Below are 17941 nucleotides of genomic sequence, written 5' to 3'. Positions count from 1 at the left end.
ATATATATATATAAATAAAATAAAAATATAAAATGACAAATTTATTTATTTATATTTTGATCACTGCAGTCATTTTAGTGTACTTGTGCCCGTCTCTAATGCACAGATTTGAGTCCACACTAGGGCTGTCGCGGTGAAGAAATTACCCTTGCGGTGATTTTGAGTGGCTCAATAGTGCGGTATGCGATATTATCGCATTTATAGATTTTTTTAGTTATGTATTTAATTATTGCTTGCTTGCTTGCAATATAAATGAGCTATTATTATATGTATAACAGTTAGTTCCGATTCTCGAATCTGACTGAACAAGAGGCTTTCTAAGAGTGCTGATATTTCACCAGTATCAGCTCTCTGCGCTCTGAGCAACTGATGGCAAACTGATTTTTTTTTCATTAATATATGACTTGACCTGAAAAAGGACAGACGCAGGTATTCGCACACGCTCAGTTAATCTCTCTCTCTCCCGTACCCTGTTCAGTGCAAATCTACGGATCCTCTGTACAAATCACAATGGTACACTGAGGGTTAATGTAAATAAAAAGAGCCAGTTGGCGTAAAAAACGTATTTAACACTCTCTACACATGCATTAAGTGTAAAACGCATAGCCTCATGAAAGAAAAAAACACGAACATTGCGGTTGTGGCCGTTGCTTGTCATACTCTGCAGTTGGCTTGTCAGTATCGAGGTATTACAATATTGTGGTTATCACGATAGCCCTAGTCCACACTCACATATACGTACATACCCACATGTTCAGACATCTTGGACTAAGGATTGAGGGTATGGATCAACACTCAAGTCAGGTCTTAGGGGTAAACATGTCAGTATAAGATTTCACAGCAGTCGATCAAAACGTGCCGCCCCCGTGGTCCCGAGGCCTTGTTATCTTCCCTCATCCCTTCCTCTCCATCCCCAGCAATCTGCCTGATTTCACAGCTTCAGGAAATCAGCTCATATTCAGCAGATTTTCCCTCCCTATCATTTACCTCTCTTTGAGAAGTCTCTAATCATGCTGAATAGCCAATCAGTGAAGCACTAACAACAGCATTCATTTGACCATGGTACACAAGCTCATCCAGACGGAAGTGAAAGGGAACTTTGTGTCTGCCATTGTGTAGCTCTTTATTTAGAACCAGGTGAAAATGATTTGTTCCTTTACGAGATGCATCAGTGTGTTGACATATTAAACCCCATCAATAGAAAGTGTTCAACATGAGTGTACAAAACATGGCATTCCATCACGAGAGGGAAGAGGTGGTCTCTGCCGCTGGCTGAGGAAATGGGAGATAGCATTGCTTTGCTTGACAGTTGTGGATATTGGATATTTCGAGAGCTTCCACATTATCTCGCACTCTTTATATTCCCTTTCTCACTCTGTTCTTGCATTCTGTCTTTGTTAGAATATATTCCTGTTTTATACTATAAATGGGCCATATTCATAGCTTTTTATTGTTGCTGATTAAGTCTGCTTATAATGTCAGTGAAAGGCTGTTCTAAAAGGTAGGCAGCATAATTATGATTCTTCTAAGATACCTTATTTTTTAGTCTAGGGCAGCATAGCATGCATCTTTCACAGAAAAGACAATCCCATAATGCATTGCAACAGCTGACCCAAGATGACTGATGGAGCCGTATGAATCTCCTTAATCATAGAGTGAGTGATAAAGCTCATTAGGTTCTGAAGTGTTTTTTGCATTGGGCAACATTTTATAATCAGACCTGGATATTTAATATGATGATTTAAATCAAGGTTTCAGAAGCCATTTCAGGTTTTAAAAGCATTTTGATGAATTATTCGGTAGATTTCAATGAACTCCTCTGGTACTGATTAGGGTTGTGACGGTGAGGAAAGTTTCCCACCGGTTAATCGACCTGTGACAGCACCGATAATACCGGTATCACCGTGGGGGCAGGGGCGTTCCCCTTTCACTTTCAAATAGCGGCAATTCGGGGTAAAGCAATTGTTCGTTTGAATTTTCCCTATTTTCCTGGCTTTCCTTCTCTTTTAAATAGCTTAAAAGCGCCTTGAGCATTTTACTTTCACTTTTGAATTAGCGGCAATTCGGCGTCAGTTGCTTGAATGCAACAACAAAATACAACATCAAACTCACTTTAGCCTATATATAAAACAGAACTTTTATTAACAAAACAAATAAAAATACACCAAGCTATAGGGCAGGCTATGCCTAATATAAAATAACAAATAACTTACATAAAGTTTAAATAGGTATACAAAACTGGATATAAGTAAACATGTATAATATACAGTATAAGCAAATAAATAAGAAATGTAGAACGTTTATTAGAAAAACAAATAAGAAAGCTTGGAGGCACGGCATACACCTTGATGTCAAATAAAATAAATAAATTAAACAAATTAATTTAAATAAAAGTAAAAATCAGCAAACACTGTGGAACCAATTAAATAAGAAACGAATGTTTAAAAAAACTTCCAAAAACTGCAAAAGTCAACAGGCTTTTCAAAATCCAAAATACTGCCAAACAGGTGCTTTTGCATTTCGTTTCGAAACTAAATCATCCGCCATTGTGTTGTCTGTCTCACCCCACTCTTCTTGTCAGTCAGCTCGACTCACTCTCCTCACTGGATAAATGAAATCTGATCTGTGATGCGACTGTCGTTCGGCACTCTGCATTGAGTAGCCACGTTCAGTTTTTAATTGTAGTGTCTGTTCTTTTACTGAACTAAATTATTTTTATTACTATAAAAAATCAAAACGACAGTGGGGGTCGGTGCCGCGGTGGGCAAGTGTCGTAACCGGTGTTGCGGCTTAACAATGGTATCACCGTCAGCACTGTCTATCGCGGCAAGCCTAGTACTGATCAGGATTAAAACTCATTTCTGAGAGTTCATGATGGCCAGTTTCATCACTTGCCATTTTCACTTTAATAAAGACCATCAGATAGTTAAGCTATGAGATATTGTACCTTTTATCATTTTAGGCTGAAAATTAACATTTGTCTGCTAATGCATTAGCACTGAAGATACCTGTACTGTACAGGCTCTACAAACAGACAATGGGTTTATAAATACATCAATACTTTTTAAGAGTATCAGAGTAGAAACTCAGAACACAAAATTGAATTCATTTTTTCACTTTATCTCAGTCTGCCATCTTGTGTAATACTAGTGTGGTGGAGTAACATGAATTTCTGTAGCTCTGAGCTAATCGCAGTGCTCTTTGTAAGATAATACTTTTGTTTTTGACTCTTTGAGTCTGTGATTTAGGACAATACATGAGCACAGAAAAATGTGAAAGCTTATTTTTTTGTTGTGGCATGAACATTACTTTCTTTCAATATTCATAGAAAATGGAAGCATGTTTCTTTCCAAAGTCTTTTTTTTTTTCATTTTTCGTTTGTCTCTGAGCACTTGTCTGTCATGCAGACTTGAATAATTATTGAAATGAGCAGACTGTGCACAGACTGTGCACTGAACAGAATATCTGCATTTTTAATTTACTACAGGAGCCAAAAGAGAGAATATATATATATATATATATATATATTTTATAGTGCCATGAGTATTTAAGACGTACTGCTGCTGCACAAATAGCATATAAAATAACCCCGTAGCAGATCTATACAGGTGGAGCTGGGGAAGGTGGAGGGTTTCAGAGAACTCTGAAAGTGCGCTGCAGGAATCTCTAGTGAATGCAAGCCAGCCATATAAATGCAAGGCAGTAAGCTCATTGGCTGCATATGCAGCAGGAACCAATCAGTTTGTGCCAAGTCGTTTAACTCTCTGAATATCATCAGTTACGTTAACACCCCGTCAGAATGTGCCATCTAGAGTTTCATGACTGAACTATATATATATAGTACTATACTATATATAGTAATATTTTTGTTTATTCAGACAGCCTCACAAGTCAGAGAAAAAAGGTCAGAACTGCAAGATATATCCTCAGAATTCTTTTTTTTCTTTCAATTCTGATTTTGTATCTCACAGTTCTGAGTTTATATATTGTAATTCTGACTTTTCTCAGAATTCTGAGTTTACATCTCTCAATTCTGATCTTTTTTCCCCGGTCACGGAATAAAAAAGGTACTTTTAGGTGGCTTTTAATGTCACAGTTCTGACTTTTTTCTCGCGGGGGGTTGTTTTTTTCCACTTATAAGTCCACAATTTTTTTTTCACAAATTTAATAGAAACAAACTCTGGTTGGTCACGTTACATGTTGGTCAGAAATCTGTTCTTGTAGTTCTTTTTCAGAAAATGCTGCATTGTGGAGCAGACTTTATGCTGATAATGTCGCATATACAGACTTTTGATTATGTATAAGCTGACTCTCAGGTCACTGAATAGTACTGAGCATTTAAATAGTGTTTTATCACACTGCAAATCCAAGCTGACACCAAGTAAACGAGTCATCATTGAGCATTCACATCCCATAGTATCTCATTTTACATCAGTGTGGCTTTTTTCTCTCCCTCCTCTCCATGCATGGAGGCACACAGGAGCCGAGGTCTCTGTCTGCCCCTCTGTCACAGCTGGTTAGAGGAGCAAGCGGTGACGTCCCTCGATAATCCAACTTGCTCTTAGTAGTCACTCACAGGCCTGCTGAAATTTTCAGATCGCAGGTGTTGGCAGCCTCAAAAACCTTCATGAATTATTGTGAGACAAGGACCTTCATCAGGTGAAACCAGGCTATTACATCATTGTTTCTGTAATCATCTATGCCAGTCACTAACATTCCTGCTTTCTTCCCTTAGAAAAATTTAAATGAGCCATGAAAGGACAAGGAAGGAGAGCACAGTAGGGGACCATAGAGAGAGAGTCAGCATGAGAAAGACAAGAAATATGGGAACTAGCATAGCAGTTAGCATATGTGGCCATAATGTACAGCTATGATGCCCATGCAAGTTATTCTAGGATAAACACAACCTATGAAAACAATTAGCTCTCCATTAGCGCCATTAGCTCTCCATTTCATTGCTATCTGGGAGAAATAATAAATATTAAAGAGATTTGTGATTTTTATTTGGGCCTCTCCCTGCTATTCTCTACTACAATAAAATAGGAAACCCAAGAAGAGAGGGATTCATGGAGGGCTTGTGGGTTTGCTGTAAGCGGTGCGGCTCTGCGGTTGAAAACAGTTTATTTTCAGTGGCAGGAGAGTTATTGAACTGTTTCTAATCCAGCTCTGAAGCTAAATGAGTGCAGACGAGAGCGGTCCGCAAGCTGCTTCCACAATCGCGGCTGAAACAGAACAAAGTAAATCCTTTTGTGTCGGTGTTGGGAGGAGCAGAGAGGCAGCACGTGGAGGAGGATGTGCCTACTGTATTTGGTCTTCCTCTTCTCTTTTTTAAGGGCGCCTCTAAATTATGCAATTTGTTGCTGCAGTATAGCTACAATCCGCTGTTTATGGCAACCGCAGGTGTCAGAAACCCCCTTCAGGGTTTCACTATAAACCAGTCCTGTGCCCACACTAGCTATCTTTTAGAACAGGCCAGAGCGTGAGAACTGATTAACTCTTTTAAGTGGTTTTGGAGGATGCATAAGAAACTTGCACATTGTCTATTCACAGGCGGCACGGGTTCTTTAAAATTTTTCATTGTGTACCGTGTCCATGCAGTAGGCCTAGTGCGTTTAATTATCTGTATTTAATGTTGGTTGACATTAAGTGTTGGGCAACCTTTTAAAAAAACACTGCGATATATTGTTTTACATGCATTGTCATCAAAAGGCATCTGCTGCCATCTAGTGGCACATGAAGGACATATTAAAGTCTCTGATTGTCTACCAAGGAAGATAGAGGACATTTTAAGGACAGATGCCGTTTTCTGGGTATTTGTCCTGTTTGATGCTATGCATAATGATGTGCTTCATTTCTAAGATGAATCAGATTTAAATGTTAAGTATTATTAATACAATATTTTTCAATTTAAATGAGTTAATAGATTCATTTTGTTACTCAGACTCCAAAATATATTTCCAAAGCCCTCTACATGACATTTCAGGCAAATCATCTTATGTAAAATAACACTGCTTCAAATAAATGGCCTGTAAGTCATTATAGTGAGTATATTGTAAGCGCACTTGATAACGTCACTCAGCTCGCCTTGGCTACTCCGGTTACCCTCACTGTATGTATATTTACAATAAAACGAAATATGATATCATACACCACTGCCTCTTTTCGTTTTCATTTCAACATATTAATAGCCACAAAAAATATATCTCAGGCAACGCGTACATACTTTGATTACCTTCTCTGTATGTATACTTAATAAAACAAAATATAAAACACAACCCTCTTTTCGTTTTCATTTTAAAAATATAAAACATAAATATGTGGTTCAGGCAATATGTGCAAATATACTCTGATTAACTTCACTGTATGTATAATTTAATTAATAATAAAATAATAGATAAATGGGACCAAAGATTGCCTGTTAGATATACCCCAAAATAATTATTTCTCATGTTTAACCACTACAGAGACATCAGAGGCATCTGCCAGTGTCAGAAAGACTAGCCGAGGTAAGGCTGCTCTTGGTGGGATACATGAGCACTGAGCACCCGGTAATTGTCTGGAGCTCGCATCTCCAAACTCAGCTAAGCAAATTTTCAAATTGGCGCTATCTTTATAAATAAACCACATTTAAGTTTTAAACAACTACATTCTCGCCTGAAAAACTCTTAAAACTACATTTCATGACACAATAACAATAATATTTTGAAAATTACGTGGGTTTTTTTCTCCGCCATTAATGCTCGCTGGTTGGTGCGAAATGCATTCTGGGATACCCGGCTTCCTCAAGTTCGCACAAGTCACCTCTTGGTGCATCCTTGATAAAAGGGGCGTAGCAAGGACACATCCGAAGTGTACTTGGCTAGATGTGAACTTTGAATTGGAACTGATAACGTTTCACAAGTCCATAAGAACACAAGTACAGACAAGAACGCATATTGAGAAATGGTTTCCCATAGAGCTTCTGTATTGATCAGTGATTCTTAAACTTTTTTTTTTGTCTTATGTACTACCAAAACAGATTTGTTTTAACACTTTATTATTCTGAATATTAGTTAACATTGATTAAAGGAATAGTTTGCCCAAAATGAAAATTTGCTGAAAATTTACTCACCCTCAGGTCATCCAAGATGTAGATGAGTTTGTTTCTTCATCGGAACAGATTTGGAGAAATTTAGCATCACATCACTTGCAAATCAATGGATCCTCTGCAGTGAATGGGTGCGGTCAGAATGAGAGTCCAAACAGCTGATAAAAACATCACAATAATCCACAAGTAATCCACAAGACTCCTGTCAATTATTACTCAATTATTGTTGCTTCTGGCTAAAATATGAGTCTATGATTCAAAAATATGATTCATAATAATGCTTCCTCCAGTGAAAAAGTCTCTCCCCATTGTCTTCTCACATCAAAATCCACGGACATATTTGTTTAGAACTGTGTTGGACTGTTTACGCTAGTAAACGGTGCTTGATCTGTGCATATTTCTCTTGTCAGATGAGACAACTTGGATAGAGGACTTGTATTTTAGCCAAAAGCAATGGTTTGAAGTTAAGAGCGTCTTAATGATGGATTTGTTTCTTACAAACATGTAGCTTACAAACATTACTTGTTGATTATTGTGGTATTTTATCAACTGTTTGAACTCATTCTGACGGCACCCATTCATTGCAGAGATCCATTGGTGAGGAAGTGATGTAATGCTAAATTTCTCCAAATGTCATCAGGAATTATCTAAAATCTAAACTGGGCAGTTGGACGCTTCACTGCAACAGTAGACGTAATAAAAATCTCTCTCTTTCCATCTTAATTTCCAGCATGTGGCACCACAGGAGCTGATAAAGGTTAAGAGTCTAACCGGACAGCTAAAGACAATGGCAACAGCTGCTCTGTTTTGAGGCACTGCTTACCAAATGGTCTCTGCACGTCTGTCTCATAGGAGAGACTGAAGGTTGAATTGCTGCCTGCATTAATGTCCTTGTCATCTTCAGGTTAGAGTTTGTTGTCTGCCGATGAGCAGCAGAAAGACTGACAATTTAATGAACATTGATTGCCTTTTATGCCTGATGTTTCTCTCATTATGTCATTGAGACAGAGCTCAGTACAGGTCAGTCTGATCCCTCTGTGCCGCACAGATGATGATGATAGATCATATCACAGATACACCTTAATTAAGCAGCCTGCGCTCACTCAATATTAGAAGCTAAATCAATACATTTGTATTCCAGAGTGCTAGCCATCCAGGTTAATTGAAATGTTATGACACAAATGTATTATGGGTGCCTCAAGCAAGGCCTGTAACTTGAAATAAACAAATACATAAATGTACTGAAACAAATGCATTCACACAGGGTCTATTATTTTTATTGAAAATATGTACCAGTTCTATAAAATATTTTTGTAAAAAAAAATATATATTTTTCAAGAGTTGACAGAAATAGAAAATAATAGAAATGTCAAAATTTGGATTTTTATAAATTCATTAATTTATTATGTTTGGCAAGTGTCTTTTTGGTCCTTATAGTAGACGTTTATGTATATTTAGAAATTATTTTTGTGTAATACATTTTTTATTTTATATATATATATATATACACACACACACACACACACACACACTACTGCTCAAAAGTTTGGGATCAGTAACTGTATATTTTACATTTCCCCCCCCCTCCAGTTACACTTACAGTAAATAGTCCTGCAGTGTGACAAGTGATTTTTGCCTCTCAAAAAATATGAAGTAAAAACAGCATCCATAATAAACATAAAATAATTACAAAAATGTTTTCTGCTGGAGTATAGCATGTCACACTGCAGGACACTGCTTGAAATCTGACTTGCATATACCCTTGAATGTGCATGAGTGCTCAAATGCATAAATGCATGAAATATCTGTTTGTGAAAGATAATACATATCCAAACGTTCAGATGCAGTATGGAAAATAACAAAAAACAAAAACAATTCTGATTAAACATTCCATCTATTCAGTCATCAATTAGTCAAATGGAATGTCAGTTGCAGCCCTTTATTTATTGAATTAGCCTCTCCCATGAGTAATGCTTTTTGCAGCTCATTTGACTTTCATGAACCGTGTTTCATTCGGGCATGTGATTGAATAAGTTCTGTGTTCATTATTTACATAGGAAAACAAAAGCAGGGCTTAATTACTATACCGAAATGTCAGATGTGCACTGCATTTTTATACAGCCACATGATCTGCATTAATTACCCCAGCTTACAAATCTAAAAGAGAGAAAGACGGCCACGTTTTACAGGCAAAATACAGTGAATGAGTGCCCTCACGTGTCCTGAGACGGATTTATGAGATACTTTGTGAGGAAACAGCAGTGTATCGAATTTCATAAGTGAGTCTCTCAAGATGGCTGCCGGATGCTGTTGTGTAACACCGGCCCCTTATTGAGAAACACTGCCACCCTGTGAAGATCTCTGATGCCTCATTTCCCCGTCACTCTCATCAGATCCTCCACGGCATGTTTCTGTCTACCTGCGCATCAGCTCGCTGCTCAATAACGTTGATACAAAATCATTTTGATTTGCTTTCACTCCGAGTTAATCGTCAGAGGTTAGTCCCACTTATCTGTTTCTCTTCTCGCTGTCTTCACTGATGGCAGCACGACCTCAATTTCTCTTTTCCACTCTCTACTTAGTATGCTGGGTGTAAAATTAAAATTGGTGGGGGCCCCAGGGAGGATTGAAAAGCAACTAATCGCACATAATAACATATTGATCGCTGTGTAATTGTAGAGTTTGTCAGCTGTTTCTATGCATCGATATTTCGGATGCATATGTTGAGGATGGAGTTTTTAATTCAGACCCCTTTCAGGTCCTGTCTGTATATGAATGTCTGCAATTTCATATTTTTTATTATTATTCATTATATTTTTTACATTTATCATTTAAAATGTTTTTGTAAAAAGTTGCCTCTTATACTCACCAAGGAAGCATTTACTTTATCAAAAAATACAGTAAAAACAGTTATATCATGAAATATTAGTATACAATTTGAAATAACTGTTTTCTTTTTGAATATATTTTAAAATGTAATTGATTCCTGTGATGGCAAAGTTGAATTTTCAGCATACTGAATTTTCTCTCCAGTCTTTAGTCACACGATCCTTCAGAAATCACTCTAATATGCTGATTTGGTGCTCAAGAACCATTTATTATCATCAATGTTGAAAGCAGATGTTCTGCTTAATATTTATGTGGAAACATGATACATTTTTGTTCTATGGTTTGTTAGGATAGGACAATATTTGGCCGAGATACAACTATTTTCTATTAGAATCAGAGGGTGCAAAAAAATCTAAATACTGAGAAAATCCCCTTTAAATTTGTCCAGATTAAGTTCAGAATATTTTAATTGAAGCTTAATATCATCTTGTTCTGCACAGGGTTTTTCACATATGTTTATCCAGAAGGGCCTGAAGTAAGATTTTATGTGGCCTCTTTAATTTCTTCTATTAAATCCCGGCCCAGACATGCTGTGATTCCTGCCTTTCTTTCACCTGGACGTCTACATGCTGTGGAGTCAAAGCAGACATTTTATGCGTGGCTGGCTTTTCTAATACTTTCATATGGAGCGTGAATGACAGTCAGAGGCTGAGGATGTGGAGAAAGGGCATTGCTGGTATCCATCAGTCCCATCCTAGCGGTGTGCCTGATTGGCCATCTGTGTGGCAGCTTGCTGAAAAGTGCAGATGTCTTCAACATTTCCCATGGCAGGAGAGATCTGTTCATTTACCTGTTGAGTCAGTTAATAGAAACTTGTAGGAGGCTTGTGCAGATTGTGTTAACTCAGTGTGCTTTGTTTTAGTCATGCATTTCCTCAGGAAGATGACTTGAATATTTGGAGGCCATCACCTTGACCATGCATTATTTTAATATTGTAATATATTGTCAACTCCAAAAAAACTTCAGGACATTTTTAAGAGCATTTTTTTCTCCCAGAAGCAAAGTTTTTGTTTACTTCTAACTTGTCTGAAACAGATCTTGTGTTCTTTTGTCCACAGAGGCATCCATCTTGAGCTATGACGGGAGCATGTATATGAAAGTGGTGATGCCTACCGTGATGCACACTGAAGCGGAGGACGTGTCCCTTCGCTTCATGTCTCAGCGGGCATACGGCCTGCTCATGGCCACCACCTCACGTGACTCCGCCGATACTCTTCGGCTAGAGCTGGATGGCAGTCGCGTCAAACTCACGGTCAACTTAGGTATTGTATAAAACCCCCTCCTTCAGGATGCAGTGCTTCTTCTTTTTCTCTCTATTCCTATCTGTCCATCATTCCAGCCCCACCCTCCTCTGCCTCCATCATCATTACATTCATTAATAAGATATATTAAGATGTTGTTTTGTTGGTTTTCTTTATTTGCTTGGTTCACCAGACATTTGATTGAGTTCAGTTTGAATTGATTGTTTTCTTAATAAAGTAATTGACAGTAAATTCAAATTTTGTCTACTAATTGATGTTAGGGATGGGTGGTATCACTGTACAAGTAATATAATATATACAACATAGTTATATATAAGGAAAATTTTATTCTGAACTTTATGGATGCAAATCAAAAGTTTATTCATAACAACCAAAGGAGTCCGGCATTAGCTGCATGAGATTTCAGGTAAAAACATGTAATATATATATATATATATATATATATCACATATAGTTTAAACTTTAAATTCTGATCAAATAAGCCTGGTCATGGTCGCACTATAATCGCACATCATTTGAATTCTTTATTGATTTAGCCATAAACAACTAATCTGTACAATTTTATGTTATTTTGCATTTTTTGGGACACGTCCTGCTCTATATTTTCGCTTTGCAAATTTCTCAATTTCTCTCAACTGTAAATAACATACAGCAGTCTTGAAACATTTATTTAATTGCGGATGTGTCTATTGTGGTGCAAAGTTATTGCAAAATTAAATTTTTTTTTGACGCATAAATAGTACCACCATACTGCCCAAACCTAACGGACACAATGTTTGGTGCATTTTTTGTAATATATTAACCATGATCATTGTCATAATGAAGACAAAAACTCCTTTGAGACAGTCACAGCACTGCATAACAGCATAGCATTTTTTTTTTTTTAATGTCAACTTTTGAAATGATGGGTAATTCTTTTTTATGATTGTAAAACCTTTCCAAGTGTTGTGACTTTCTGATCGTCAACTTTACACTAATTCCTGCCATCTTTTCTACTTGACAATGTCTTCAGTAACTCTTTTCTGACAAACCTCATGTTCTGTCTCAGTTGGTTCCATTTGTACCACATTTGTGCTTTGGTTGGTATTTCCTTTCTGTTACATCACTTCCTTTTAACCACCATCACCTATCCCTCCCTCTCCCGTTCTCTGACACACATTCTCCATGCTTTGTCAAAAGATGGTATTCACCCCTTCAAAGGCCCTTAGCCTGCGGCCCGGTCGGCAAACAGCCCGAGAACAGAGCTCTCAGCTTCACCTGCAGCTGGTAGCACCTCTCAGTCCTCAACCCGACACCATTAGATGTGAGATGAGAGACCCTAACTGGTCATTAAGTCACTGGGTCATCATTAAAGGAAGTGACATAACTCACACCTCACTGCAGGAAACAGCCTTAGGTTTGACAATAGGACTGATTATCTGTGACAGCTCAAACATAGTAGAGACAAACATAGCCCACACACTGTAAACATACTGAAAGAGACAAGAATGTCTTATGACTGCATACACCGAGAATTCATCTGGAATGATTTGACAGCCTGCCAGCCATGGAACACAACCGAATACATATGTATATCATTAGATTTACGCTCAGGACTGCCCTAGCTTCCAAAATAAAAGGTTATTTTACTTTTAGTACAATGCAGACCTCTACAACTATACTTTTACAACCAAGACCACCACAATTATTAATATGTTAGAGATTGCAGTATATTAAGTACTCATTTGAGTGGTCAGATCTCAGGAAGATCTAGCTGGAGGTACAGAGGCCACTGCATGGTGCTGGTGCTTATTGGATCGAGGCTGTTTGCTCCCACTTTTCTGTTGCGGTTGACGACACATGGTAAATCCAGCCACACAGAGCCCAACCCAGAGCATGATGCCATCAAAATGAGAAGGCTTGAAATCGTTATTTTGCAGATCAATATTCAAGAAAAATGCCCTAACACCAACTTCTTGCTAAATGTATTGAAGCTATTAAAGCATATTTAGCTAATGAGTTGGTGTAATTTCTATGGGGCAGGACCTCAGATAGGTCTGAGAATTAAAAGCATAATTTTAATAAAATAAAATAAAGCTCTGGGTTGAATAGTCTTTGTGGTTGGTGAGCTCCAAGTGGCCATTTTATAATTTTACAAAATAAACATTGCTTATAAGGCAATTATCTGTTTTCTGATGTTTAAAATCTATTTAGCAGCAAAATAATCATTAAAGTAATTTATTCATAGACATTATCTCTGACAATTGCCGCTAATCCAGTGATTTTGTCTTTTCATTAAATTATAATTCTTTCATTAATAATAATAAAAAATGGCCGCCTCTTTGCATGTGGACGTCCCCGGAAGGGTGGAATTATTGTTTTTGGATGTCTGCAGCTGTAACCTTGAAGGATGCAATTTCATCTGTCACTTATTTTCCCCCATCTAGACTGTATCAGGATAAACTGTAACTCCAGTAAGTTAACACTCAAGTTTTATTTTGCTCCTAATGATACTCTTGTTGAAACGAATGTCTTAAGTCTTGTACCTTTTCCTCCGATTAGTCAAGGAGAGTTTGCGTCTAGTGAAAGGGTCAGTTGATGCATCTCTCCAATCACGATTACCACAATTATAAATGGTGGTGACTTAATAATCATGGCTTGTTTTTGATGGCCTGTTATTTAGCTGTCATGTCAATCTATTTCCCATTACCCTTTTATAGAAAGGTCTTAATTTGTACCTAAAAGATGATGGTATCTTCTAAACTACTTTGTTTTTACTGTCTTTAGTAAGGAATGCAGTATTTGAGTTTAAAGTAGTGCATGCATTAAAATGAGATATTATTGTGCATGCAGAAATACGTGTTATATGTTTAATTATTGTATTTAAAGACAAGTTTGCCATCTTTTCATGTTGCAATAACTACAGTTTGTACAGCTTTTAAAGTCACATTATAAAGTCACCACATATCAACTTTTTTCCTGAAAATAAATTGTAATACATTTGCACACAGAGAACGTAAAATCACGAATGTTAAATTTTTATTATGGCATCTAATTTTAGCATATTCTTATGATATGATGCAATATGGGGTTGTTTCTGTTTGTTGGTTAATATGTTTGCTGGGTTGGCTGTATTTTAAGTCAAACTACTGCAATTAAATTTAAGCTTGTTAATGTATGGCTTAATACACAACTCTTAAAACAAAAATGATGCTAAAAAAGCACATTCAGTTCAGTTGTTACCTGAAGTTCTTGGAATACAGAAATGTCTTCGTTTAATGCTACACTTATTTTAGCTATGATATGTTGTTACTTAACTTTTTTGTACTATTATACCATTAGTAAAGAAACACAGTTTTAGGGAAAAACAAAAAAACAAACAAACACTGCTTTTACTCAAAAATAGGTCTTGAATTCTCTCAATGACAATTTTTTGATATAAACTATAAAGGTGATATAATGTTAGAGTAATATTTTATATCATTTTTTTAAACAAATAAAACCCACTCTGAATAACTATGAACTAACTATGATTTTCCCACTTTGAAAGGTAAGAATGTCTATATATGTGTATGAATAATGACGCTTGTCTAAATGGCTTGCATGTCTTATGGATCTTGATATCTGCATGTAATAGTTGATTGTTCTAGAGCGGTTTTGTATGTTGTTTATAATATGACTGTTTAAATACTAACCTTACAGTGGTCTGATAATAGAAAGGTTGCAGGCTGGATTCTGTGTGACTGTCCTTACAATGACTGTATAGTAAGTTACTTTATAAAAAGTGTTTGTGGTGCCAAATGATGAGTTTTGGTGATGTACTAGAGAGCCTGGCCCTGCAAGTAAACCAGTAACTCACAACTACGCCTCCATCAGTCATTCTGATCAAGTAGCAAACACTCACATCATGCTACAGTAGATTAGTCTCATATCCCTTTACCTGCACCAGTTCACACTTTCCATCACTCAGATTAATATAATGCCACTAATTATAATGATGTGCTTATCAGACCTATTAGTTCTTAAGCTCTTGTTACAAGACCTGCATTTTTAAAAGCTCTAAGATTATTACCTGCATACAGCAGTGGAATCTGGTCAGAAAGTGTCTGATATTGTTGGATTTGTGCATTAGTGTAACCCTGGTAACCCGAGCCGACATTTTTGTGCTTTCAAAATACGATAATTGCTTCTATGGCCTTTAATAGTTGTTCTGCTTAGTTATTATGTTTTGAAATTATGAAAAGGACAGTGTTTCCCAGAATCATATCCAAGTAGCAATTATACAGTGCATTATAGGTATTGTTTTTGGCATGGTGTAGGAATAGGCATGATACATTGTCTGAACAATGTCAGTGATGGCAGATTGTGAGCTTCATGTTGGTAAAAACATATTTATGTCAGTGTTGAAGTGTTGATTAATGTCAGGGTGGAAGGTAATATACTTTCTCAGGAACTACCGATAACTGCATGCTGGGTAAGTACATAACACAATTTCCCAGGAGATTTTGAGGGATGTGGTGTGTGATTTTATAGCACGCTCTGAGCTGAATCCAAAACACCTCTCTGCTCTTCTCTGTGACTACTTAACTCCTCAAATGTATTGCATCATAAAGAATATATTGCTTGCTTGTAAATTAACTCCGATTCTGACTTTAAAGGTGAAGCATTTGATTTCTGTATCACTCGTGTTACCAAACGAAATTGCAAAAAGATCGACTTTTTCATACAAGTTTCCCATATATGCCGTTGGTTTGGACAAGCATATAGCCCTGTCCCAAACTCGTGCTATTGGTTAAGCCAGTGTTGCCAACTTATACTTTCATACTCACAACTGGGATACAAAGTTAATTTGCATATATAATTTACAAATATAATTAACATTATCAAACCAACTGTGAGAACTTTGTCCTCGAGTGGTGTATCAAGACCTTTTATGAGTAAAAGCCATTTAATAATCTCAGGATTATGTTTTAAAGTGATTATTATGAAAAACAGAGGAAACCAAATTAGCTAACAATTTTAGTTTTTTGTTAAAGCTTATGTTTTTGTGTAATATTCAAAAACATCTGCACCAAACCTCTGCTTTCTCTTTTGCGTTAATCATCTCAACTAGAAAAGAAACAATTTAACCTGATTTGCCATAACATAGTTAGCATCAAATTTAAAGCAACAAAAAGAGTTTTCACTTTTTGTCATTAAAAGCAAAGGTTTGGTCAGAGACAATTCAGGTTGCCATTAACGTTTCATGACCGTCGTTCTCAGGCAAAGGACCAGAAACACTGTATGCTGGACAAAAACTCAATGATAATGAATGGCATACTGTGCGCGTGATCCGGAGGGGCAAAAGCTACAAGCTAATGGTTGACGATGACATAGCAGAAGGTACTATCCTTGGTCCTCAATATGAAAGACAACACAATTCTTGATGGGTTATTTTATGTGAGAAGCTATAGCTGATTCAAGCGTATTAATAAAGCAATTTTGTTGCAAGAAACTGCAGAAATAAATATGTGAAAGGTTTTGAGAGTTACTAGTTCTAGCTATTCTTTAGATACAGATTGAGGGATTTTGATAAATTGTGGGAAACAGTAGTTTCCAGTTTGTAGGCAAACTGCGTCATAGTCTTGAATAACATTTCTTCAGTTGTTCTCATTCCAACACTACTTTAGTGTTTCACAGCAATAAAATACATATTTTTGGTTCAGGTTCATTGCTACGCTGACATACTGTAGAACTCGCTCGGTGTAGCAAGTAGTTGGAGAGTGTGACTCAGGGTTTTAGGGTATTATAGCATTTTTATGCCTGTACAGCAGTGTAATATTGTTTGAGGGTGTAGTATAGCAGCATCTTTTTTCTTGTTTTCCTTTCCAACCTGCTGTGGTTTGTAGGTCAGATGGTGGGCGATCACACCCGGTTAGAGTTTCACAACATCGAGACGGGCGTGATGACCGAGCGCCGTTTCGTCTCCATGATCCCCTCCAGTTTCATCGGTCACCTGCAGAGCCTCAAGTTCAATGGCATGCTCTACATCGACCTGTGCAAGAACGGCGATATCGACTACTGTGAGCTCAACGCTCGCTTTGGCATGCGCTCCATCATCGCAGACCCCGTGACATTCAAGTCAAAGAGCAGTTACCTGAGTCTAGCGACCTTGCAGGCTTACACATCCATGCACCTTTTCTTCCAGTTCAAGACAACCTCTCCAGATGGATTCATCCTCTTCAACAGTGGGGATGGAAGCGATTTCATCGCTGTAGAGCTGGTGAAAGGGTAAGCCTCTTGAAGAAATGGCCACTTTATTTAGTTTTTTACCTTGCCAGTAAAAGTGTTTACAAGGTAACAAACTGCTTCAATTAACACTTATTAGGAAGAACTAGATTAAAAAAAGTGTCGTCTGGCATTTTAGAAACTAAACCTTTTCAGCATACAGTCATTGAGGCAAGTAAACTAGAAGTCTATAAGCAAGACCATATATTCTGCCTTGTTTTGTAAGAAAGATTGTAAGGAAAGAAAATTTCAGGTAATTTCCTTTTTTTTTGTGGCGTCTAGACATAGACTGATAAGTGGTTTAAAGGAGTCATATGATGCGATTTCAAGTTTTCCTTTCTCTTTGGAGTGTTACAAGCAGATTGTGCATAGATAAGATCTCTGAAGTTGCAAAGACTAAAGTCTCAAAACCAAAGAGATATTCTTTATCAAAGTTAAGACTCTGCCACGCCCCCCT

At 37.1% G+C, this 17941-nt stretch overlaps 1 protein-coding gene across 1 annotated transcript in view; it reads left to right on the top strand.

The window, feature by feature from the left end:
• Window positions 1-17941, top strand: part of nrxn3a (neurexin 3a) — a 320711-nt gene that overhangs the window by 105167 nt on the left and 197603 nt on the right. The window contains exons 11-14 of the mRNA XM_016476816.1: window positions 11035-11238; window positions 13665-13691; window positions 16480-16599; window positions 17106-17487. Coding sequence (XP_016332302.1) covers window positions 11035-11238; window positions 13665-13691; window positions 16480-16599; window positions 17106-17487 — 733 coding nt within the window. The remainder of the gene's footprint in view (window positions 1-11034; window positions 11239-13664; window positions 13692-16479; window positions 16600-17105; window positions 17488-17941) is intronic.

The sequence above is a fragment of the Sinocyclocheilus anshuiensis genome, unplaced genomic scaffold, assembly GCF_001515605.1.
Source record: "Sinocyclocheilus anshuiensis isolate Anshui unplaced genomic scaffold, SAMN03320099.WGS_v1.1 scaffold869, whole genome shotgun sequence".
In the NCBI taxonomy this organism is placed as follows: domain Eukaryota; kingdom Metazoa; phylum Chordata; class Actinopteri; order Cypriniformes; family Cyprinidae; genus Sinocyclocheilus; species Sinocyclocheilus anshuiensis.
This window is presented reverse-complemented; position numbering and strand designations above follow the sequence as displayed.